At 33.6% G+C, this 27,891-nt stretch overlaps 1 protein-coding gene across 1 annotated transcript in view; it reads right to left on the reverse strand.

The window, feature by feature from the left end:
- Positions 1–27,891, reverse strand: part of Meikin (meiotic kinetochore factor) — a 173,748-nt gene that overhangs the window by 124,791 nt on the left and 21,066 nt on the right. The window contains exons 6-8 of the mRNA XM_048783234.1: positions 25,090–25,129; positions 18,595–18,659; positions 14,060–14,130 (exon numbers count right to left, since the gene is read on the reverse strand). Of these exons, the coding sequence (XP_048639191.1) occupies positions 14,060–14,130; positions 18,595–18,659; positions 25,090–25,129 (176 nt within the window). The remainder of the gene's footprint in view (positions 1–14,059; positions 14,131–18,594; positions 18,660–25,089; positions 25,130–27,891) is intronic.

Here is a 27,891-nt window from a genome sequence, read left to right on the forward strand (position 1 = left end):
AAAATAAAAGACCCAGAATTGCAAAAGCAACTCTAAGCAGGAAGTGTGAATCAGGCGGTATAGCGATACCAGATTTCAAACTATATTACAGAGCAATAGTAACAAAAACAGCTTGGTACTGGTACCAAAACAGGTGGGTGGACCAATGGTACAGAATAGAGGACACAGAAACCAATCCACAAAACTACAACTATCTTATATTTGATAAAGGGGCTAAAAGCATGCAATGGAGGAAGGATAGCATATTCAACAAATGGTGTTGGGAAAACTGGAAATCCATATGCAACAAAATGAAACTGAATCCCCTTCTCTCGCCATGTACAAAGGTTAACTCAAAATGGATCAAGGAACTGGATATCAAATCAGAGACTCTGAGTCTGATAGAAGAAAAAGTTGGCTCTGATCTACATATTGCGGGGTCGGGCTCCAAATTCCTTAATAGGACACCCATAGCACAAGAGTTAATAACTAGAATCAACAAATGGGACTTACTCAAACTAAAAAGTTTTTTCTCAGCAAAAGAAACAATAAGAGAGGTAAATAGGGAGCCTACATCCTGGGAACAAATTTTTACTCCTCACACTTCAGATAGAGCCCTAATATCCAGAGTATACAAAGAACTCAAAAAATTAAACAATAAGATAACAAATAACCCAATCAACAAATGGGCCAAGGACCTGAACAGACACTTCTCAGAGGAGGACATACAATCAATCAACAAGTACATGAAAAAATGCTCACCATCTCTAGCAGTCAGAGAAATGCAAATCAAAACCACCTTAAGATACCATCTCACTCCAGTAAGATTGGCAGCCATTATGAAGTCAAACAACAACAAGTGCTGGCGAGGATGTGGGGAAAAGGGTACACTTGTACACTGCTGGTGGGACTGCAAATTGGTGTGGCCAATTTGGAAAGCAGTATGGAGATTCCTGGGAAAGCTGGGAATGGAACCACCATTTGACCCAGCTATTGCCCTTCTCGGACTATTCCCTAAAGACCTTAAAAGAGCGTACTACAGGGACACTGCTACAACGATGTTCATAGTAGCACAATTCACAATAGCTAGAATGTGGAACCAACCTAGATGCCCTTAAAAAGATGAATGGGTAAAAAAAAAAAAATGTGGCATTTATACACAATGGAGTACTACGCAGCATTAAAAAATGGCAAAATCATGGCATTTGCAGGGAAATGGATGGCACTAGAGCAGATTATGCTAAGTGAAGCTAGCCAATCCCTAAAAAATAAATGCCAAATGTCATCTTTGATATAAGGAGAGCAACTAAGAACAGAGCAGGGAGGAAGAGCATGAGAAGAAGATCACCATTATACAGGGACGAGGGGGGAGGGAAAGGGAGAGAGAAGGGAAATTGCATGGTAAAGGAAGGAGACCCTCATTGTTATACAAAATTACATATAAGAGGAAGTGAGGGGAAAGGGGGAAAAAACAAGAGAGAGAAATGAATTACAGTAGATGGGGTAGAGAGAGAAGATGGGAAGGGAGGCGAGAGGAGAGGTGGGGGGATAGTAGAGGACAGGAAAGGCAGCAGAATACAACATACACTAGTATGGCAATATGTATAAACATGGATGTGTAACCGATGTGATTCTGCAATATGTATACGGGGTAAAAATGGGAGTTCATAATCCACTTGAATCAAATGTATGAAATATGATATGTCAAGAGCTTCGTAATGTTTTGAACAACTAATAATAAAAAAAATTAAAAAGATAATTATAAAAAAAATAAAATTAGAGCCAAAATCAATGAAATTGAGATTTAAGAACATACAAAATATCAACAAAACATAGTTGGTTTTTTGAAAGGATAAAACAAAGCTGATAAACCTTAGCCAAACTAACCAAAAGAAACAGGGGAAAAACTAACATTATCAAAATCTTAGATGGAAAAAGTGAACATCACCACAGACACTACAGAAATCCAGAGGATCATCAAAAACTATTTTGAAAATTTATACTCAAATAAGCTAGAAAATCTTGAAGATATTCCAAGAGGAATATGACCTACCTAAATTTAACCAAGAGGATCTAGAAAATTTAAACAGACCAATTTCAAGTAATGAAATTAAACGAGCTATCAAAAGTCTTCCAACGAAGAAAAGCCCAGGATGGGATGGATTCTCAGTCGAGTTCTACCAAAACCTTAAGGAAGAACTAATACCAATCTTCCTCAAATTATTCCATGAAAGAGAAGAAGAGAGAACACTGCCAGACTCATTCTATGAAGCCAGTATCACCCTGATTCTAAAATCAGACAAAGACACATCAAGGAAAGAAAGCTTCATATCCTTGATGAAAATAGATGCAAAATTTCTTAATATTGGCAAATTGCATAGAAAAAAAACATTAAAAAGATAGTGCACCATAATCAAATGGGTTTCATCCCAGAGATGCAAGGTTTGTTCAACATATGGAAATCAATAAATGTAATTCTCCACGTAAGTGGACTTGAAGACAAGAATTACATGATTATATCAATAGATGCAGAAAAGCATTTGATGCTTAGCTTTTTTATATACCCCAGAGATTAGTGCTCTATCTGATGTGTGAGGGATAAAAATTTGGTCCCAAGATGTAGGCTCTCTATTCACCTCACAGATTGTTTATTTTGCTGAGAAGAAACTTTTCAGTTTGAGTCCATCCCATTTATTGAATTTTGGTTTTAATTCTTGCGCTATAGGAGTCTTATTAAGGAGTCTTATTAAGTCCCACATGATGAAGATTAAGGCCTATTTTTTCTTCTATTAGACACAGAGTCTCTGGTTTAATTCCTTGATCCTGATCATGGCATTTGCCGGTAAATGGATAGAGTTGGAGATGATAATGCTAAGTGAAGTTAGCCAATCCCAAAAAATCAAATGCCAAATGTTTTCTCTGATATAAGGAGGCTGATTCATAGTGGGGTAGGGAGGGAGAGCATGGGAGGAATAGATGAACTCTAAATAGGGCAGAGAAGTGGGAGGGGAAGGGATGGGGCAGGGGATTAGCAAGAATGGTGGAATGTGATAGACATCATTATCCAAAGAACATGTATATGAAGGCACAAATTGGTATGAACATACTTTACAAGATATGAAAAATGTGCTATATATATGTGTAATAAGAATTGTAATGCATTCTGCTGTCATTTATTTTTTAAAAATCAATTAAAAATTTAAAAAAAAAGAAAAGAGCTGGGTGAAAAACATTATCAACCACTGAATCAAGGGAAAATCTGGCTTCTTCAAATTGAAAAGTATCTTCAATGTAAGATAAATATTGAAAATATGTTCCCTGAATTCATATTTAAAGAAAAAGCATTTGACAAGGTTCAACATCAATTCATGTTTAAAACACTAGAAAAGCTGGTGATAGAAGGAACTTACCTCAACATTGTAAAGGCTACATATTACAAACCCAAGGCCAACATCATTCTGAATGGAGACAAACTGAAATAATTTCCTCTAAAAATAGGAACAAAACAGGTATGCCCACTTTCACCATTCTTATTCAACATAGTTCTTGAAACTCTATCCATAGAAATTAGGCAAGAGAAGGTAATTAAAGGGATACAAATAGGAAAAGAAGAGCTCAAATGATAGATGTTTGCCAATGACATGATCCCATATTTAGAAGACCCCAAAAACTTCACCTGAAGACTTCTGGAGCTCATAAATTATTTCAGCAAAGTAGCAGGATACATAACACACACAAATTAACTGTATTCCTATACTCTAGTGATGAATCTGCTAAAAAGGAAATTAGACACACTATAACATTAATAATAGCTTCACAGAAAGTGAAGAATCAATCTAACAACTATCAATTTAACAATCTAATCAACTTAGGAATCAATCTAACAAAAGACATGAAGGGCCTCTACAATGAAAACTATAGTACACTAAAGAAAGAAATTGAAAAAGACCTTAGAAGATGGAAAGATCTCATATGTTCTTGGATAGGCAAAAATTAATATTGCCAAAATGCCCATACTATAAAAGTGCTATACAGATTTAATACTCTTCCTATCAAAATGATATAAAAATCAGATATGACATTCATTTGGAAAAAATAAGAGACCCAGAATAGCCAAAGCAATCTGTAGTAAGAAAAAGCAAAGCAGGAGACATCATAATGCCAGACCTCAAATTATACTACAGAGCTACAATAACAAAAAACAGAATGGTACTGGCACCAAAGCAGGCATGAAGACCAGTGGAATAAAGTAGAAGACACGGAGACACACCCACGTAAATACAGCTGATACTAGACAAAGGTGTCAAAAACATATGTTGGAGAAAAGATAGCCTTTTAAACAAATAGTGCTGAGAAAACTGGAAATCCATATGTAAAAGAGTGAAATTTAACCCCTATCTCTCACCCTGCAAAAAAGTCATTTCAAAGTAGATCAAATAACTAGGAATCAGATCAGAAATTCTACATTCACTAGAAGAAAATGTAGACCCCATATTCTAACATGTTGGCTCAGGAACCAACTTCCTCAACAAGACTCCTAAAGTATAAGAAGTAAAATCAAAACTCAATAAATGGGATGGCATCAAATTAAAAAGCTTCTTCACAGCAAGAGAACCAATTAAGAGCACGAAGACAAAGCCAATAGAATGGTAGAATATCTTTGCTCCCTGCTCCTCAGATAGGGCATTAATATCCAGGATATACAAAGACATCAAAAAAAACTTAACATAAAAAACCCCGCAAATAACGCAATCAATAAATAGACAAAGGAACTAAACAAATGCTTATCAAAAGAAGAAATACAAACGGTCAACAAATATATGAAAAGATGTTCAACATCTCTTGCAATTAGAGAAATGCAAATTAAAACTATATTGAGATTTCATCTTACTCCACTCAGAATGGCAATTATCAGGAATACAGTTATCAATAAATGTTGGCAAGGATGTGGGAGAAAAGGTACACTCATGCATTTTTGATGGGACTGCAAATTGGGAGTTCAACCAGTCTGCAAAGCAATATGGTGAATGCTCAAAAAACCAGAAATGGAGCTACCATATGACCCAGCTATCCCACTCCTCAGAATCTATCCAAAGGATTTAAAATCAACATACTACCATGATGCAGCCATATCAATATTTATCACAGCACAATTCACAATAGCCAAGCTATGGAGCCAACCTAGGTGCCGTTCAACAGATGAATGAATAAAGAAATGTGGTATATATATACAAAATGGAGTATTGCTCAGCCATAAAAAAAGAATGACTTTATGGCATTTGCCAGCAAGTGGATGGAACTTGAAACTATCTTGCTGTGTGAAATAAGCCATCCCCAAAAGTCAAAGGTAGAAAGTTTTCTGTGATATGTAGAACCTAATCCAAAAGAAGGGGGAAGGATCAAAAAAAGAGAATAGAAGAAATATCAGTAGAGTACACAAAGGGTAATGAAGGGAAGAGAGGAGGGAGGTGATAAAGAAAGACAGTAGAATGAATCTGACCTAAATTTCCATGTACTTTTATATGAATATACCACAGTAAATCGATTGTGATGTCAATCCACAAGACACTAATTTTAAAAAACTGTAAGTAAATAGCAGAAAGATGAGTACAAGGAAAGAAGCAGGAGGAGAAAGGAGGAAGGGAAGGAGGAATACTGGGGACTGAATTAGAACAAATTATATTCTGTGTTTTTATAATTATGTCAAAATAAATTCTATTGTCATAAATAACTAAATAGAACCAATTAAAAATATTTGAGTGTGGGCTGGGGTTATGGCTCAGCGGTAGAGTGCTTGCCTAGCATGTGCAAGGTGTTGGGTTCAATCCTCAGCACCACATAAAAATAAATAAAATAAAGGTATTATATCCAACTACAACTAAAAATATATTGTAAAAAAATATTTGAGGGTGAGGAGGGGATACAGGGGCAGGAGACATGGTGGAATGAGATGGACATCATTACCCTAAGTACATGTATGATTACACATATGATGCGACACTACATCACGTAAAACCAGAGAAATGAAAAGCTGTGCTGCAATTGTGTACAATAAATCAAAATGCATTCTGCTGTCATATATATCTAATTAAAATAAATAAATTAATGAAAAATTTGAAAAGCAGAAGATACATAAATGACCAATAAGTATATGAAAAATGTTTACCATTTCCAGTTGTCAGAAAAATGCATAGTCAAGCCACAGTGAGGGATTACTTCAACTTACTTGAATGGCGAAAGTTAAAAAGACTAACAGTGTCAAGTGTTGGTAAGGATGGCAAGCAGCTGGAATCCTTGGATGTTGATGATGGGAATGCAGATTAGAAAACAATATGGTAATGTCTATAAGATGAATATAATTTTGCCATGCAACTTAGCAATCCAAGACACAAATTCTTGGTGTCTGTTGAGGAGCTATGAAATGTCCATACATGCTTTTATGTGCATGTTCTCATTAGTCTCATTAGTACTATTCATAGTATTTCCAACCAGACACAACCTGATCGAGGTGTATCTGTGTTATGGAATACTACTCAACAATAACAAGAACAAAATATTAATACATAAAAATATCTGTTGACTTTAAGAAAACTTTGAAAAGTCAAACTACAGTAAAGAGGTCAAACTCCAAAGACTAAAGGCTGCCTGAATCATTTAATGAAATTTTATAATTGGTAAAAACTAGTGATAGGAAGAAAATCAATGACTCCCTAACCTTGGAGTTGGTTGACTGCATTAACTACAAAGGAGTCCCAGAAAAACTTGCCAGTATGGTGGTGATGTTTTTTAAGTAATGAAGGTGGGCTGGGATTGTGGCTCAGCGGTAGAGCACTTGCCTAGCATTCGCGGGGGCCCTATGTTCGATCCTCAGCACCACATAAAAATAAATGAATGGAATAAAGGTATAAAAAAAGTAATGAAGGTAACAAGGTTTATGCAGTTACAAAACTTAATCACTCTACAGTTATATGACCCATAAATTATTGTAATTAATTTGTTAAAAAAAGTATAAATTGTACTGTAATAAAGTAAAAATGTTTAAAAAACAAAAATTAATGCATTTTATTTTTAGGAATAGTTTTGGATTCATAGCAAAACAGCAGAAGTTTAGAGTTCTCACATACTTGTTCCCATGTATGTAAACCCCTTTCACTGTCAACATCTTGCACAACAGCAATATGACTGTTATAATTAGTACTCTGAGATATCATTATTATCTAAAGTTCATAGTTTACCTTAAGGTTCATTCTTAGTGTATGTTCTCTTGGTTTTGACAAATGTATAACATGTGTTCGCCATACAGCATCATACAGAATAGTTTGCCCTAAAAAATCTTCTATATATCTATTCAACCCTACCTTCTCCAACCCTTCTTCAACCATTAATATTTTTATTGTCTCCATAGTTTTGCCTTTTCAAGAATATCATATAGTTGGAATCAAATATTATAAAGCCTTCTCAGATTGGCTTCACCAGCCAAAATGATTTAAGTTTCCTCTCTGCGTTTTCATCATGTGACACCTCATTTATTTTTCATGCTAATCAGTATTCCATTGTCTGGATATCCCACAGTTTATTTGTATATTCATCTACTGAAAGACATTTTGTTTGCTTACAAGTTTTTGGAAATTATGAATAAAGTTGCTATCAACGTCCATGTGAAGGTTTTTGTGTGGATCTAAGTTTTCAATTCATTTGGGTAAATACTAAAGAGCATGGTTGCAGGATCATATGGAAGAATATGTTTAATTTTGAAAAAATTATAAAAATGTTTTCCAAAGTGTATCATTTTGTATTCCCACCAATAATGAATAAGAGTTCCTTTTGCTCTACATCCTCACCAGTATTTGGTATTGCCTATAATTTGAATTTGGGTAATTTTAAAAAAATGTTTGTAGCAGTAACTCATTGTTGTTAATTAATATAAAATTCCCTAGTGACATAAGATTTTTATGACAAATAACATTCAATATACTTATTGCCATTATATATCTCCTTTTATTCAAGTCTTTTGCCCATTTTCTCACTGTGCTTTTAATTTTCATGTTGTTGAGTTTTAAGGGTTCTTTGTATATTTTGGACAACAACCCATTAGCAGATGTTTCTTTTGCAAATATTTTTCTCCAATTTGTAGCTTTCTTATTCTCTTGACATTTTCTTCACAGACCAGAAGTTTATGATTTTAATAAAATTCAGCTATCAGTTATTTCTTTCATGGATTATGCATCTGGTGTTGTACTCCCAAATTTATCATGATACCCAAGGTCTAGATTTTCTCCTATGCTATTATTCTAGAAGTTTTATGGTTTTTGCATTTTATATTTAGTTCTATAACCCATTTTAATTCTTATAAAAGGGTGTAAAGTCTCTGTCCAGGTACATGTTTTTCTTTTTCCATGTGGATATTCAGTCATTCTAACTTTCCTGCATCATACTGCTTTTTTCCTTTGTCAAAAAGATCTGCTGCTATGTTTATGTAGATTTATTTCTGGGCTATTTTGTTTCACTTATCTACTGTCTGTTCTTTCACCAAATTCACACTGTCTTGATTACTGTGGTGTTTAAGACAGGTTTTTCACTCCTGCAACCAAAGGACCTGACAAGAATAATTTTATTTATTTATTTATTTATATTTATTTTTTATTCTAATTTGTTACATATGACAGCAGAATGCATTACAATTCATATTACACATATAGAGCACAATTTTTCACATCTCTGGTTGTATACAAAGTATATTCACACCATTCGTGTCTTCATCCATGTTCTTAGGGTAATAATTTTAGAGCAGGAAAGTTTATTTGGTATTCACTGTTTCAGAGGCTTTAGTCCATAGATAGCTGGCTCCATTATTCTGGGCCCCAGGTATGGCACAACATTGTAGTAGAAAAGTATGGTAGATGAAAGCAGCTCAGGACATGGCACCAGGAAGCAGACAGAGATTCCCTTCACTACTGACAAAATATATACCCCAAAGGCACACCTCCAAAGACCCATCTTCTTTAGCCATACCCTACCTGACTACAGTAAACACACAGTTAACCCTTATCAGTGGATTAACTCACTGATTAAGTTAAAGCTCTCAAAACCCAATCATTTTACCTCTAAACTTTCTTGCATTGCCTCACACATGAGTTTTTGGAGGATACCTAGTATCAAAACCATAACATGGTTTTATAGTAAGTCTTAAAGATGGGTAGTGTTAGCTCTCTGACTTTTTTCTTCAACATTGAATTAGTTAATTCTGGGTATTTTTCCTCTCTATATGAACTTGAATATTTTTTTTAATATCCACAAAATAACCTGCTCAGATTTTTGACTGAAATTGCACTGAATCTATAGATCATGCTGGGGAAAACTAACCTCTTGATAATGTTGAGTCTTCCTATCCACAAACATTAAATATGTCTCTTTTTATTTATTTCTTCTTTGCTATCTTTTATCTGAATTTTCTAGTTTTCCTCATATAGACCTTATATTTTTTTTAGATTTATACCTCATTATTTAATTTTTAGGGGGCAAATGTAAATCATAATGTACTTTTATTTTCAAATCCCACTTGTTTATTGCTAAGTAGAAAAAAGCATTTAATTCTGTATGTTAACTTTTTACAACCTTACTATAATTGCTTATTTGTTTCAGGAGGATTTCTGTAAATCCTTCAAATTGTCTTTTTTCCTTTCCGAACTATATACCTTTTATTTCCTTTTCTCTTCTTATTGCACTAGATAGGACCTTCTTCAGTATGATGCTAAAAAGCACTAATGAGAAAAGATGTCTTTGCTTTGTTGCTGATCTTAGGGGAAAAACTTAGAGTTCCTTTACCAGTAAGTATAATGTTAGTGAAGTATGATGTTCTTTATCAAGGTGAGGAATTTTCTCTCTGATCACAGTTTGCTAAGAATTTCATGAATGGGTGTTAAATTCTGTCAAATGCTTTTTCCTCCATCTACAGAAAAGATCATGTGATTTTTTTCCGATGTAATGAATTACATTAATTTCAACTGTTGAACCAATTTGGCATACTTGGGGTCAATCCTACTTAGTTTGTTGTATGTAGTCTTTTTTTAGGTATTGTTCAATTTGCTAATATTTTGTTGAATGTTTGGGTCTATGTTCATGAGAAATATTGTTCTGTAATTTTCTTTTCTTGTAATGCCTTCATCTGATTTTGGCATTAGATTTTGGTCTATAATAACCTCATAGAATGAGTTAGGAAATACACACACACACACACTCACATACACACATACACACACCTATATCCATTCCCTCTTGTGTGAATTTTGGCAGAGTGTATCTATCAAGAAATTGGTCCATTTCATCTACATTGTCAAATTTAGGGACATGTAGTTGTTCATAATATTCCTTCACTACTTTTTTTAAAAAATATTGTTTTAGTTGTTGATAGACCTTTATTTTATTCATTTATTTATATACGGTGCTGAGAATTGAACCCAGTGCCTCACACATGCAAGGCAAATGCTCTACCACTAAGCCACAACCTCAGCCCCTCCTTCACTTCTCTTTAATGATCACAGGCTCCATAGTGATGTCTCCTCAATCATTTCTGATATTGGTAATTTGTATAATCCTTTTCTTTGTCCTAGTTAGCTTTGCTAAAAACATTAATTATATTGATTTTTTGAAATGGTTTTTGATTTTGGTTTATTTTCTCTATTCATTTCCTGTTTTCGATTTCACAGATTTTTTTACTTTAATTTTATTATTTCTTTTCTTCTGCTTACTTCAAATCTAATCTTCTTTTTCTAGTTTTCTAAGGGGGAAGCTTTGAATATTGATTTAGACTTTGCTACTTTTCCAATTCATGCATTCAATGCCATAAAGTTCCTTCTAAGCACTGCTTTTCCTATATATTACAAATTTTAGTAAACTGTATTTTCATTCAGTTCAAAATATCTTGAAATTTATTTGGTGATTTCTTCTTTGATCTATGTGCTATTTAGAAGCAAAACACTGTCTCAAAAATTTAAAAAAAAATAAATTACAAAGAAATAAAATGGCTGGAGTGTATAATAAAGCACCCTGAGGTTTTTACCCCCTGTAAAAATAATATGAACAATGAAAGTTTTTATTTTGTTTTCACTTATTCATTCTTGATGCTCTTCCTTTCTTTACATAGATCTAAGTTCTGACCTATATCATTTTCCTTCTCTCTGAAGAACATCTTTTAACATTTCTTGCAAGGAAGGCCTACTGGCAATGAATTTGTTCAATTTTGTTTGAGAAGGTATTTCTTTTACACTTTTAAAAGATAAATTTGTAGGATATAGCATTCTATGCTGAATTCTCTCTTTCAATACTTTAAATATTTTACTTCATTCTCTTCTTGCATGGTTTCTAAGAGGTCTGTAATTTATATCTTTGCTTCTATATGGATAAGGTGGGTTTCCCCCCCTATGGCTTCTTTCAAGATCTTTTTCTTTATCTTTGGTTTTCTAAGTTTCAATATGATATGACTAGTGTTGTTTTTTGTACATTTATTCTGCTCAGTTTGCTCTGAGCTTCCTGGATCTTGGGGTTTGGTATCTGATATTAATCTTGGGGAAATTCTCAATCATTGTTGTTTCAAATACCAGGGTAGATCCTGCTTCTCCTTTCACTATCTTTATTTTATTATGCGTACATGACATATTTTGTAGCTGTCCTAGAGCTCTAGGATGTTATGAACTGTTTTTCCCCCAATCTCTTTTCTCTTTGCTTTTCAGTTTTTGAAGTCTTTTTTGTCGAATCTTCAAGCTCACAATTCTTTCTTTGGTTGTGTCAAGTCTACTATGAGCCCACCAAGGATATTCTTCATTTTGGTTATAGTGTTTTCAATCTTTGGCATTTATTTACTATTATTTCTTAGAATTTTCACTTCTCTGCTATCAGTAGCCATCAGTTCTTTCATGTTGTCTACTTTTTGTGCATTGAAGCCATTAGAATATTACTCATTTTTATTTTAAAAGATTCTTGTTCTGATAATTCTAACATTTTTGCCATAGCTGACTATGATTGTGATATTTTTTCAGTCTCTTCAAACTGTGTTTTTTTTTTTACTTTTAGTATATCTTGTAATTTTTTGTTGAAAGAAGAACATGCTATGAAAACATCATAAATCAGCCTTTTCTAATGTAATGATAAGTTGTGGGAGAGGGGAAACATTCTGTAGTCCTAAGATAATAGGACTTTTGGTGCATCTGTAACCCTGGACTGTGAACTTCACCAGTTCTTCTTGTTTGGTTTTCTTTCTCCCCTTAGGTAGGGTAGAAAGGCTGGAGCGGGGCAGGTAGAATTGGGCATTTCCCATCCCCCAGGTTGGTTAAGCCAGAAGCACGAGGGAATTTCACTCCATTATTCACTATGAAGACCTGGTAGAGAGTTTCTAGAGATAAAACTCACAAAAATAGGGGAAACCTATGACTGGGTTTTACTGACGTTTTTAACTATCAGATTTGTCCACATTGAGCCTCCAGAAATTCATAAATACAGTTTAGGTTTTCCTATCTGGCAATGGTTCCCATTGGTTTATGCTTGTGGGTTTATATTCTGGAAGGCTGTCTCTCAATGCTTGATAAAGCAGTTTGCCTTGTGACTTCACTTTTTTGACAGACCTAAGAAAGCTGAAAATCTTTTAGTTTGTTCAGTTTTTTTTACTTGTTAGGACAGAGTGGCAATTTCTAAGATTTCAAGATACTTACATGGTAGATCTGAAAGTAGAAATTCTGCAACTGATTTTTTGTTTTGTTTTATTTTATTTTGTTTTAGATGTAGTTAGACACAATACCTTGATTTTATTTTTATGTGGTGCTGAGGATCGAACCCAGTGTCCCCGCACGTGCTTGGCAAGTGCTCTACTGATGAGCCACAATCCCAGCCCCTCTGCAACTGATTTTTAATAATTTTGTATAATACTGGACCTCTAAGCAGCATTCAACATTGTTGACCACTTCCCTTTTGGGGCCTGAAATGCTCTGCTTTCTTGATTTCTATGACACCATATTCTGTTTATTTTCTTCCTTCTCTGGCCATTCTTCTTATCTATTTGTGGAGTTTTCTATGATTAATCCTGGACCTCCATTCTCTTCCTTACTCTAGATATTCCTTCCCAGGTGACTGCATACATTTCCATGATTTTAGAAATTATCTATAAAATAGTACATCTCTTATGTTTTTTCCTGTCCTACAGATTGACAGCCAGTAGCCTTCCATTTTCAAGTATCCTCAGACTTCCTATTTTTCCTATCACATTAAACAGCACCTTTATCTACCAAAGCTGCTCAAGGTTTTTCTTAAAACCTCTCAGTCCTTCATTCAGTATATCAATCCATCAATTCTACAGGTAAAAAATTATCTTGAATCTTTGCATATATCCCATCTCTCTTATAAAATCCTCCAATCAAAACCACCACAATCTCTCACCAATATGCTTTTAACTTCTTACAAATGGGTCTTCCTTCTAGCACCTTTGCTCTTTTTAAATTTGCACTCTGATCTATGCAATGGTTGGTATAGTATAATGGAAAGAGTACAGGTTTTATATCAGGAAGATTTGCTACAAAACTCCTTGAAAAAATTAATATAAATCCAAAACTCAGTTTTCTCAGCTATACAATATGTATAACAAAATAAATAAAAAACTACTTACCTTACCAGACTGATAAAACGAAAATATAAAACTAGTGAAAAGTCACTCAAAGTTCTTACTACATACAAAATAAAGCCCAAATTCTTCCCCTAATACCCTTAAATTCCAATCTAACATCCTGGCTTACAAATAATTTTCAGCAGAAAACATTAATATGCCTTATTTTTAACTTAATCACGAATGGACATCCAAATAGTAAAAGGAAATTTTGGGAAAAAAGCAAAATACATTTTAATTTTCTTTTACTAAACTTATATAGAGTACATATTCATTTATATATTACATAGGTTTTTCACAATATTAAATAATCTAATTGTTAAACTCCAAAAAATGCTTTTGATATTGCCTTAAATAGCTGAAGTACATTTCCTATAAAAGTGTTACTTAAAAAAATTATGATTTAAGTAGTTATTCTACTTCAATACTTGCTTTCTTCTTTGTTTTTTCAGGAGTTGAAGGGCAAGTTTTTTCAGCAAGTAAAACCTCACAAGCTGTATTATCTGTAAATAAATACACAGTTTAATACTCTATTTAACCATTAACTTTTTTTTCTTTACTCCTATTTTCTCTTCTGCCATTAACTTTAAATATGGAGGACAGAGACTTCAAATTAAAAACAAACTAAGAAAAAAGCCTTTGATTTTAATTACTGTGCCTTTGTAATAATTTAAGAAGAAAAACTTACTGTATGTTGAATAGTCTGATTTGCCTCAGGAGAAGATAATCATACAAATATCATTATCTCAAGAGCTCTAGGTTTCATAGCAGTAAACAATGTATAGGAGATTTTCCTTTCAGTTAGTGACAAACGTGTATGTAATTAAAATTCTTCATTCATTGTTGTACCATGTTCACCTGACTGTATTTTCAGGGTCCCCTTTTCTATTGCAATTTTTCTATAAGTATTTATTTATTTAGACAGGATCTTGCTGTGTTGCCCAGTCTGGTCTTGAACTCCTGGGCTCAAGGGTTTTTCCTGTCTTAGCTTTATGAGCAGCTGGGATTAAGGGTATATATCAGTATTTAAAACAAACTCAAGTCTTGCTTATCTTTTTTTTTTAAATATTTTTTAGTTGTTGATGTACCTTTTTTTTTCATATATTTATATGTGGTGCTGAGGATCAAACTCAGTGCCTCACAAATGCCAGCAAGTGCTCTGCCACTGAGCTACAAGCTCAGCCCCAAGTCTTGCTTATCTTATCAAAAACTTTCCCTGTATCCCATATCCTATGTCCCACTAAGAGCAGAAACCTTTCCTGTCACTGGCCCTCAATACAAACAGGTATGAACTTGTCCCTTCTCTGGCCCTCTTGATGGCTTTTCTTCAGTCTTCCCTTTTCCTTACTCTCCAGACTCAACCCCAAACAACTATATATATTGAATGTCTACCTATAACATCCCAATTTTAACTACCATATGTACTTAATATAGCATATTATCTTTCTTTATAATTTACAGCATAAATTTGATTTAAGGCACCAAAAGATTTGTCTTTAGATTATTCCAGTAGCTTTCCAATTCACCTCCCTCTGTAGTCAGTCCATTGTCTTCCATGTATACCTAAAATACAACTTATTATCATTTGTTTAAAACTCTCCAAAGTTTTTCCACTATCCTTAAGTTAAAATGCAAACTCCTTAATTTGCCATACAAAGTTTTTCTTTTTTGTGCTTTATATATTGCTTACATATTCCTCAGCTCATCACAGAGACTAACAATGTTGCCAAAAAAAAAAAAAAAAAAAAAAAAAANTCTTAAACTTAAAGTAAGTGGAATTACAAAAGTAATCAAAAGATTAAATAAAGTGAGAATTGAGGACTGAGAATTGTCACATCCCTAATCTGGTCCCAATTTGAGCAAATTAGCCAAAAACCTGGGAGTGATCCTCAACACTCCCTTTCGTTACTTTTCTATCTATCCAATTGTAAAATCCTGGCACCAGTTTTATCTCTCATAAAACTCTCAAACCCACCTACTTCTTTTTACCATGGGTGATGAAGATGGCATGAATGATTAGCCACCAGACTTGCTGGATTTGGGAAATAAAGATGTAGAATTACACATACGTACATATTTGTGCCAATATTCTTTCATGCAACATATGTGAGTAAGCTAACAGATCAAATTTAATATGTCTAAAACAAGCTCTCTTCATCATTCTCCCAACTTACTCTGCCCTATATTGATTCCATCTCAATAAATAGTAACACCATTCATGTAGTGGCTAGTTGCTCAAGCCAAGAATTTAATATTTACCTTATACTTCTATTTTTCTCTCTTACCTAATATCCAGATTAATCATAAAATCCTGGCACATCTGTTTTTAGAATAGATTTCAAATGATTACTACCACTATATTGGTATGAGACTATTATCTGACCAGGGCAATAGTTTAACAAGCTCTCTTTGTTTACATTCTTCCCCTTTGCCTGTTCTCTATGTGGTAGCCAGAGTGATAATTCTAACATATGTCTAAGTATTTAGAACATCGAATAATAATACCACTTTAAACATCAAGACCATAGAAACATTGAACATAGGTGCATAGGACCCAAAGGCTGTTGGAAACTTGGGAGTTTTTTCAGCTTGGAGTTTTCTCCCCTGAGGAGGTGGTTTTAACAGTTAGATCAGTGAGAAATAGCAGTCTTCCAGATATTTAGATTATTTCTCACCTCACCACAAGATATATGAATACCCTAGAATGGTGGTGTACAATGTGGTAGGCACCAGTCTCATGAGGCTATTTAAATTTAAACTAATTAAAATGAGATGTGACTTAAAATTAAAAATTAAAATATATACCTGATTACATCCTCCCGTTGCACTAATATGGTTTAACACACATTCACAATAAAATCCTTAGTCTTTATCACAGCATGTGAGATTTTACATTATACTACTTGACTAATTCTCTGACCACAATTTTAACCATTCATCTTCTTACTCTACTTCTGCCACATTAATCTCTTTCTTCTTCCTCAAGCATGCCAAGCACATCCCACATCTCATGGTCTTTTTGCCCCTAGATTTGCACATGGCCCACTTTCTTACTTTATTTAGCTCTGCATAAATGCTACTCCCACAAATAGGCCTATCCTGATTACCTAAAATAGCACACTAGTTACTTTCTTTACCCTGACTTATTTTTACTTATTACTCTACTTATACCTGATGATATAAATTTATTAGTTTATCTTTTTTTTTATATTTCTCCCACCACTATACATGAACTCTGTTTGGGCAAGAACCTTGTCATGTTTCCCAGCAGCTAAAATAGTTTGTGTCACATTGTAGGTACTTAATATTTGCTGAGGGAACTGAATGGTGAGTTGAGATGCCTCTGAAACAACCAAGAGGATATATCCAGAAAGCAGCTGCATAAAAGGGTCTGAACCTCAGAGGAGAGTTAGGCTGAGGGAACACTTAGAAAGCCTGCCTATAGGCCAGAATGTCTATACTTACACATCATGTGGTAGGTTAAAAAGAGATGGAGGTAGCTATGAAAATTTTCCATACTTAAAGACTAACAGCAATAGATAAGATTGCAAAGGAGCCTCAGCAGGAGTTGCCTAGGAAGTAATTTTTTGTTTGTCTCTGTTACTAGACTACAGGTTCTTGGGAGCAGGAATACAATAATTTCTCAATTTTCTAACACTTAATAAAGAGCCGTTAAAGAAATGAAACATATTTGGATTTGTTGAATTAAGGAATGTGTAAAAAATGTCTATGAAGCAAGACATGATTTATTTAATTGCAAATTTCAAGTTAATCAACACTTAAAAGTAAATACAAAAGCATACATTATTCCAGAATCACTACTCTGCCTTATCCCCATGCTTTATAAACAATATTTTCTACTGCCAAAGCAATATATTTGATTTGCCAAGACCAAGGAAAAATCATGGTTGTATCGGTATCTATCATTTTCCCTTTCATTACTTCTATTATTCACACATCCCCTTACACTTAAATCTATAAAACAAAGTCTCTTTTTTTAAATGTATTTTTAGTTATTGATTGACCTTTATTTTTATTTATTTATATGCAGTGCAGAGAATTGAACCCAGTTCCTCACACATGACAGGCAAGCACTCTGCCACTGAGCCACAACCCCAGCCCAACAAAGTCTCTTAATATTTACCCTTACTATTACTCCTTTCAGGATCTGTACTTTTACAAGTTTAGTTTTTATTACTAGACTAATTTTGCTAACAACAGAAATGATCTTAATCATTTTTATACTTAGAATATAAATTTTAAATATGAGAGAAAACTTACTAAAATCAATATCCTTTTCTCTTTTACACTTCCACAAATGACATTGTCCTCAGTTCTAGCTAAATATTCCTAAAATGATGACTGGCATTTAGTAAATTCTCATTAAAACAACTTCTTAAAGTGAACACTATACAAATAAAAATATATTTTTAGTCCATACAAGAACTTATATCCATCAAAAGTACAACCAGCATTTCTTATACGCATACTCTCAATGAGACACAATAAAACTTGTGACAGGAAAAAATTATAATACAAACCTAATATATAGCAGAAGTTAATAGGATGTAAATGTCATGCTATGTTTATTCTAATAATAAAATAAATAACAAAGTGCCAATAATGCAAGACACTTTGTTGATCCCATTATTTTTCAATCATCTCATATAACCACAATATATCAGTTTTCTTATTGTCCTTTTTTAGTACTGAAATTTACATGGGCAGGGAAAGTATGTCACTTCCCACTAGTATGCATAATAATGCCTTAGAGGACATAATCAGTAAATATTTATTAAATGAATAAATGATGGGTGTTGTAGGGATAGTCAAGACCCTACATATCTTTATTTCTTAAATACAATCATGCTAAAAAGCCCTCAATTTCCTGGGGTAACTATTTTGTTAGTATAAGTTATACTGTAACAAAATAGAAGACATATGAAAATAATTCATTTCACTATTACCTGATTTTGAATTTGAAGTAAACTTTGGTTTTGGAGAAATACATTGGTATGCTAATGTCATCACTCTGTAATAAGAACAAATTAATAGTATTTTCTTATCATTCAGTAACTTTGAAGACTCCTCAGATATTACTTAAAATAAAGACGTTCATATGTAATTAATTATTTTGTAGAAAAAATAAAATTGGTTAGAAAAAAATATCATCACATCTATAGGAACAAATAATTTCATAAGAAAAGACAACATGTTTATACATTTATCAGTGTGAGGACAATTAATTGTGTTTGAAATCAGACAGAACTGGGTTTTGCTACCTATAATTGTGTGGCCTTGAGAAAGCTGCTTAACCTGTCTTAAGTCTTGTTTACCTCATCTATGCAAAAGGGATATCAATCCTGTTTCCCAGGATTCTTATGGTTAGGATTTCAAATATGATAAATCCTTTTCTCTTTTCTATTTCCACAAATAAGACCATGCTTAATTCTAACTAAACATGTAGAAGACTAGCCATTATAAGAGGAGTATAAAAACATCAACAATGGATTCCTACTAAGAAAGTTGAAAACCAAATTCAAGAAGATAATTTTCTAAACTCCTACTATCAGTTAACTGAAAAGTTAAATTCATCAGAAAATAATCTTATTCTTTTTAAAAAATTTTTTAGTTGTAGATGGACACAATATCTTTCTTTCTTTATTTATTTTTATGTGATGCTGAGGATCAAACCCAGTGCTTCACACCTGCAAGGCAAGCACTCTACCACTGAGCTACAGCCATAGCCCCCTCTTATTCCCCTCTTATTTCCCTTTAAGCTCATTCTCAGCTCTGAATGAACTATCAAGTAGATTTTTTATACTAATACTTTTAGGGTATTTTCTTGTAAAAAACACTTTTTTAAGGTAATTTAAAAAAAAAAAAATACAACATCACACTCAGAACATGCAGTGGAGAAAGCAACATGGTTGGTTTCTTTTTCTTTCCCCTCTGCTTTTTTGGTTCTTCTGGCATTGAATTAGAAGAAAAGAGCTGTAGAAAGGGTTTGTTGCTCTTGACTGATACTGTTATAAAATGCCATTGGTATCCTTTGGGTGTGAGAGATAACCAAATGCTGATTCTTTCCAACTTTTAAGTATTTCAAGGGGTTTGTAGGAGAATTCCCTACCAATGGGGCTTTTACACTTGTTGCTGTTTCTGATCTCAGTTTTTTCCTTTGATGACAGACCAGTCAGCCTCTTTAGATTGAGGTTGTTACCTTACCCTTTGCATTAAGGCATACTGGACATGATCTCTTTCAAAGAGGTCCAAAATTGGCTCCCTTCTTTAGAATTCATGTCTGACCTATAGGTATTGTGCACAAATCTTTGTTGTGACAAACTCTGAAAGTACCTCTAACTTCCTATTCTTCCATTTCAAAGAATCTAACTCTTGCCTTTAGATTTTTCAGGTGTGAGTCAGCAACTAAATTCCAAGGGATATAGTTGACTGTTCTAAATGGTCCTCTTGAAGCTTCTTACTTGTGTTGAGATGAGGAAAAAAATCTGCACACTCCTTGTACATGACACAAATAACTAGTATTAAAGAAACAGGCATTCTTGAGGTCTTTTCTGACTTTTAACTCTTATGGCTTATTTATTTTTGTTCTAACTCCCTTTCCTCTATATATCTCCTATAAAAAACTAATTTATTTGATCATTTTTTTACAGCTTTATTGAGATATAATTCATACATAATACAATTCACTAATTTAATGTGTAAACTTCAATAGTTTTTAGAATATGCATAGTGTTATGTATCTATCATAATCACAACCAATTTTTGATCATTTTCATCACCCCCAAACAAAACATTATACCTATTTCCATTAGCAGTTAATCACCATTTCTTTCCAAACCTCTGAGCTTTAGGCAATTACTAACCAGCTTTCTGTCTGCATTTATTTGTGTATTATAGACACCTCAGATGAATATAATCATAAAATATGTGGTCTTGTGTGACTGTCTTTTTTCATTTAGCATAATAATTTCAGGGTTGATTCATGTTGAGGCCTACACCAGTATTTCATTCATTTTTATTGCTGAACAATATTTCATTATATGTATATACCATATAATATTTACTCATTCATAAGTAAATCAACAGCTGGGCTGTTTCTACTTTTTTGGGAATTAAATAAAGTTGCTATGAACATTCATGTGTAAGTTTTTGTGTAGACATATGTTTTTATTTCTCTTAGGTTTGTGTATCTAGAAGTAGATTGCTGAATCATATGGTAACTACATGTTTAACATTTTGAGAAACTGCCAAATTTTTTCAAAGCTGCTTCACTATTTTAAATTCCTACCAGCAATGTCTGAGGAAGAATACATTTCAATTTCTCCACATCCAATAATTCCATCTGTTATCGCCTGTCTTTTTTTATATTTATTTTTTAGTTGTAGGTGTACACAATATCTTTATTTCATTTTTAAGTGGTGCTGAGGTTTGAACCCAGTGTCTCATGTGAGCTAGGCAAGCACTCTACCCCTGAGCCACAATCACAGCCCCGACAATCTATCTTTTTGATTTTAGCTTTCTTAGAAAGTGTGAAGTGGTATCTTGTAGTTTTGGTTTTCATTTCCCTAATGGTTAATGATACTGAACATTTTTTCATGTTCAGATCCTTTGTCCATTGTTAAACCGGCTTATTTGTCCTTTTATTGTTATATGAATTCTTTATATATTATGGATATAAGTCCATTATCAGATATAGAATCTGAAAACATTTTCTCCCATTCTGTGGTTTGTCTTTTTCATCTACCTGATGGTGTCTCCTATCTTTGTTTTTAAACTTACATGAATTTTCTGTAAGTTCTTTCAAATTCTTTGAGGGTTAACACATTTTAAAAATTTCATAATGTGCTACAGTCCTACTGAAAATTGGTCAGAGGCTGTCAACACATTCAGGATAAAATAAAAAAATCCCAGGCCTTAAGGTCATACATGATCCAGACTGTGACCACCTCCTTCAATCTACATCTTGTCTCTCTCATGAAGCACCCTCTACCATTTAGTCCACATGCCACAAATAAAACTCTTTCTCTACTAATATGCCTGTCCTCAGTGTTCCCTGTCTTAATAATTGGTAACTCCATTCTTTTCTTTTTTCCTTGAAGGAGCTCCCAAAGCAAGAAATATTGACATCATTTTTTGAATAACAATAGTAATTGCATCTGGTACAGACTTGTTTGAATTAAATCCTAATAGATATAATGTTTTTAAGTCCATTACATGCATAATTCATCATTATTTGTTCCCAGGAGTCAACAAAAGTCAATCTTTTCTTAAGCTTTAACAAAGCTACAGTGTGTATTTTGTGAAAATTCCTAAGGCAATACTGAACACTACACTGGGATGGCAGGTCTTTTTGGTAATTTACAATGAACAGATTATTTTTCAGACTACTAAGAATATAAAGAATTATAAGTCTAAATCAATTTAGTAAAAATGATACAATTATTTGTAATCCATAGTATTGATTATTTTCCCACAATAGGGCATTTCAATTTAGCAAAGAAAATGTGCCTTGCCACCATAAACATACTTTGGAGAAAAGATAGCCTCTTCAACAAATAGTGCTGGGAAAACTGGAAATCCATATGTAGCAGAATGAAACTGAACCCCTATTTCTCACCCTACACAAAAATCAACTCAAAGTGTGGATCAAAGACGTAGACATTGGACCAGAGACCCTGTGCCTACTAGAAGAAAATGTAGGCCCAACTCTCTCTTCATCATGTTGGCTTAGGAACCGACTTCCTCAACAAGACTCCTAAAGTACAAGAAGTAAAATCAAGAATCAATAAATGCGATAGTATCAAACTAAAAAGCTCTTCACAACAAAGGAAACAATCAAGAATGTGGAGAGCCTACAGAATGGGAGAAATTGTTTATCACCTGTACCTCAGAGCATTAATCTCCAGGATATACAAAGAACTCAAAAAATTTCACACACACACACACAAAAAAAAAAAACCACCCAAATAACCCAATCAATAAAGGGGAAAAATAACTGAACAGGCACTTCACAGAAGAAGAAATATGAATGGCCAACAAATATATGAAAAAATGTTCAACATTTCTTTGCAATTAGAGAAATGCAAATTAAAACTACACTGAGACTGCCATTTCACTCCAATCAGAATGGCAATTATCCAAGGATACAAGTAACAATGAATGTTGGTGAGGATGTGGGGAAAAATGTTACTCATATATTGCTGGTGGGAATGCAAATTGGTGCAATCACTAGGGAAAGCAGTATGGAGATTTCTTAAGAAATCTGGAATTGAACCACCATTTGACCCAGTTATTCCACTCCTTGGTATATATTCAAAGGACTTAAAATCAGCATATTACAGTGATTCACCACATCCATGTTTACAGCAGCTCAATTCATAATAGCTAAGCTATGGAACCAAACTAGACACCCTTCAAAAGATAAATGGATAAGAAAATGTGATACATATATACAACGGAATATTACTCAACCATAAAGAAGAATGAAATTATGGCATTTGCCTGTAATGGATGAAACTGGAAAATATCATGCTAAGTGAAATAAGGCAGTCCAAAAAAACCAAAGGCTGAATATTCTCTCTGATATGTGGATGTTGACACACAACAAGGTAGGTGGAGAACAGAAGTTCTTTGAATTATACAAAGGGGAATGAAGGGAAGGGAGGGGAAATGGAAATAAAAAAGAGTAAAATAAACTGGACACAACTTTTCTGTGTTCATATATGAATACACAATCACTGAAACTTCACCTCATGTTCAGCCACAAGAAAGGGATCCTAATTAGAATAAGTTATACTCCATGTATGTATAATATGTCAAAATACACTCTACTGTTATTTGTATCTAAAAATAACAAATAAAAAAACTTAATTGCAAAAAAAATGTGCTTTGCAGTCTTTTTTTCCTTAACTTTATTTTATTTATTTATTTTTATATGGTGCTGAGGATTGAACTCAGGGCCTCACACATGCTAGGCAAGCACTCTACTGCTGAGCCACAACCCAAGCCACAACCCAACCCTGCAGTCTTCTTGCTTTAAGAGCAAAAGAGAAATAATTTTGGAAATTGAGCAAGGACTAGAATAGAATGTCAACTTTATAATTTTGCAGAAAGCAAAACTAACAGAAAAACAAGGAAGGAAAGAACAAGATTGGAGTTATTACAATTAGTACATTAAAGCAAAATCAAATTTGCTTATTAATGGCAAATGTGAATAAATAAACACTTGACTAATTTCTACAAATGAAACTTAGACATGCTATTTGAGTTTAAACCAAATAACTTCAATGAGATAAAAAGTATATTAGAAGAGTTTTGCAAAATGCTATTTTATAGATCTATTAAGTTGAAATTGTGGAATCAGCTTAACTATATCTTCCCATACCTCACCATTCGGTCCACTACCAGATCTTGTTAGTTTCACTTTCAAAATACATTCAAAATCTAACCATAGGGCTTGAGCTGTGGCTCAGTGGTATCGAGTGCTTGCCTTGCATGTGTGAGGCCCTGGGTTCAATCCTCAGCACCACATAAAAATAAATAAAGATACTGTGCCTAAAAAAAAAAAAATCTAACCATAACTCACCACCTCTGCTCTTCTCATTCTAGTCCAACTCTAATATCCCTTGTTTAGATTAGTGCAATAGCCTCTTATCATCTCCCTAATTCCTTGCCTCCTCATAATCTATTTTGATTGACAGCAGCTAGAGCAATTCCTCTAAAACATGTCATCTTGTGTCATATTTCAAAGGTTTCCAAGTTCACTTCCGTTGACCTACAATGTAACAACAATAACTCACCTGGCCGCCTGCTGCTTCTCTTACTTCATTTTCTCTTTCCACTCCAGAAGCTCAGGCCTTCTTGTCTTAGGGCCCTCTTCTGGCTTTTCTTTCTCCTAGAATGTGCTTTCCCCAATTTACAATATCTCTTTCTTTAATATCCGCCCCAAAGCTGCCTTTTCAATGACAATTTCCCTGACCATACTATTTAAAATATCAAATTTCCACCTCAAAATTCCCTGGTCCCCATCTTGCTTTATTTTTCTCCATTATCATTCAATACAATATAACAGTATAAATCCATTTGCTTATTTGTTTATTGTCCATCTCTTTTAACTAGAATTAAAACCAAAAGTTTTTAATAAATTTTGTGTACTACTGTACGTCCAACAACTAGAACAATCCAGTTACTAATGAGGCCTCAACAAATACTGAATGAATGAACTTCTGAGTTTGTAGACTGACCAACATACTTGCCATATAACTGTTAGAATACAGGGGTTTAAAAAGCACAACTTTAGGGGCTAAGGTTGTGATTCAGTGGTAGAGCGCTTGCTTATTAGCATGTGTGAGGCACTGGGTTCAATCCTTAGCACCACATAAACAGCAAGTAAATAAAACAAAGTATAAAAAAAGAACAACTTTAAAATTTTTAGTTCTTACTTTTTTCTGTGGCATTTTTGATAGTTTTCTAAAGAGGTGTCTAGGAAAGAAAAAAGTCAATATTAGAAATATACATAAATTCTAAGACAAACCAGAAGCTAAAATTACTCTAGGTAAAAATACATATTTCTCCAACCACAGATAGATATAATGCAGTTTATTTTTTTATAATTATATTGTTTTTATACCTTCCAGTTAAATTAGATAAAAGTATTTTCAAATTATCAAAGTAAAACAAAAAATGTTACAAAATTCTATGAGATACAGGAATCATGTCACTTTGTATTGGGACAGTTTTTAAAAAATAATTTTGGTCTTTTTACATCTTAGGATTTTTACAATAATCCTATCAGTCAAATATACCATTTTATTATGCTAATTTTACATATAAGAAAATAATAACTGGCCAGGTTACAAAACTAACAGCTAGATACCTGAAATTTAAACTCTGGCTTCATGGTTCTTAGCCCCATATCAAATTCTAGAGATGCATTCTAATAGATTAATTAATCACAAGCCTGACTCTCAACCAACATATTACTGCCTCAACCAACATATTACTGTTCCTAGGAATATAATTAGTTAGTCTACAGATGTTAGAGAAGTTGCAGAATTTAAAAATAAGAACTTTTAAGGAGAGATGACACACTTCCTTGAGAGGGAGGTCCTCAACACATAGAGTGGTCATTTAATCATTCAGCATCTACTCTTTTTTTCCTGATTTTTCTTTTGATTGTCCAGCCATAGTCTATACCTTGCATCTTCCTGGCCAAAGTTACTGGGTCAGGGATAGGAATATATAACAATTTAAGTCAACGTGGAAGGGTTGGGGCTTCTGTTCAAACAGTCAGAAAAGAGAAGCACTTTTTTCATTGAATTTGAGGCTGTGAGCATATAAGTCTGGGGCTGGAAAGAATTGCTACATGAAGGGACTTGGCTGAGAGTATAACTAACACAAAGCAATCCTGAGCTAAGAGATGGAGAAGAATCTGGTTCTACTGATACATTTGAAATCCTGGATCAAACTGTATATACAATTAGATTTTTTGCATATTTTTATTTATTTAAAATTTGATTACATTTTCCACATCATTAGATTTACTACTGGGTTTTTCAGGTATATGTGGCAATAAATTCTCTTTTTAACTGAATATAGTTTGAGTTAGGGAATTTGTTTTTTCATCAGCAATGGACAAAAAACTCTATAACCAAAACACTTGCTAAAGTGACAGGTTGTTTCTTTGAATAATTTATATCAGCAAAGAAGTTGCCAAACTAAACAGAAGAAGAGGCTTTCAGTGTAATAAATACTGTCACCCAGGAAACTATAGACTTTCCCATAAGAACCCCTAACCCAGCATTTAGTTCTTACACTGATATTCTTCTACCTAGTGCAACTCTAACAACTGGGCTGACAACATCCATTCCTACTCCCCCCTCTCCATTTTTTTTTTCCATTTTCCCAATGGCTTCTACCACTACAGAAGTTAGAAAACTAAAATACTTAGTTTCAGCCTCCATAGTAGTAGGTAGATACTTGATCCAGTTCTGGCCAATAAGTCTGCGGGAGAATTTCTGGGATTGGTTTTGCTTGTCTGGAGATATGCATGGCTACTACTGCCCTTTCACATTCCTTTTGCCAGCAGCATGGCTGTAAAGCCTAGAGATTTAGTAGCTATCTTTATAACTATGGAGTAACAAGCTGACATACTTGGTAGCTGAAAGATATTAAGAGCCTAGCATCTTGATCCCATTAGTGAGTGGCTAAACAAGCACTGGACTGGTGTACAAGTAAACTCAATATAAACATTTTTTTTTGCATGGCAAAAAGTACCATAAACAAAAACTAGGAGAAAAGACTCACAAATTTATTGAAATATACCAATTTATTACCTGCATTTATACCACAGATAGAAGGTTAATATCCTTAATATATAAAGAACTGTTAAAACTGTGGCTAAGGGTTGAGTGTATGTCACTCAGTGGTAGAGCCCTTGCCTAGGATACTTGGGGCCCTAGATCCAGTAATGAATAAAAAATATTGATGATTAAGGATTAAAAAATGGTTAAAAATGGGGAAAATGAATGAAGAGAAAACTTATACATGAAAATTTTAAAACTCAAAATGGTCCTCAAACATGAAAAATTTTAAACTCACATAAAATCAGAAAAATGCAAATTTAAGTAACAGAGATATCACTTATACACATTCAGGTAGCATAATTTTAAAGTATGACAATACATCCTGTTGGCAAGTATATGAGAGACACACCCTTTCATACATTGCTAGTGGGAAAGCAACTGATATGACCTTTCTGAAGAAAAGTTTGGCAATATCCAACAAATCTATATATCCACTTATCTTTCAAACTTGCCATCTGCCTCTGGGCTAACAATAAGAAAATCCATATCATAGTTTATTCATCACAGCATTTTTGTGGTGGAAAAATGTTGGGAAAAAATTAAATACCCAATTCACAAGAGAGTGGTTAAAAAAAAAAAGGAATAGGCACACAGAGTACTATTGTGAGAAAGAGCTCTATAAACTGTTCTATAACCTTTAGGGAATGATTTCTAGTATAGACTGTTAAGTGGAAAATATAAAGTAAACAAGAGTACCTATATAGTTTAAATCCTTCATGTAAACAACAGCAATATGTAAAGAAATATACCAGTATTTACTTGTTTGTACAAAAGAAATACAGGAAGGATACACCAGAAACCAAACAGATTGATTACTTATAAGGAGCAAGTGTAAGTGGGTAAAAAGAAGAGAATGGGATAAGGGTGGCAAGGAGAAGT

The sequence above is a fragment of the Marmota marmota genome, unplaced genomic scaffold (genome assembly GCF_001458135.2).
Source record: "Marmota marmota marmota unplaced genomic scaffold, marMar, whole genome shotgun sequence".
NCBI classification, from domain to species: Eukaryota; Metazoa; Chordata; class Mammalia; order Rodentia; family Sciuridae; genus Marmota; species Marmota marmota.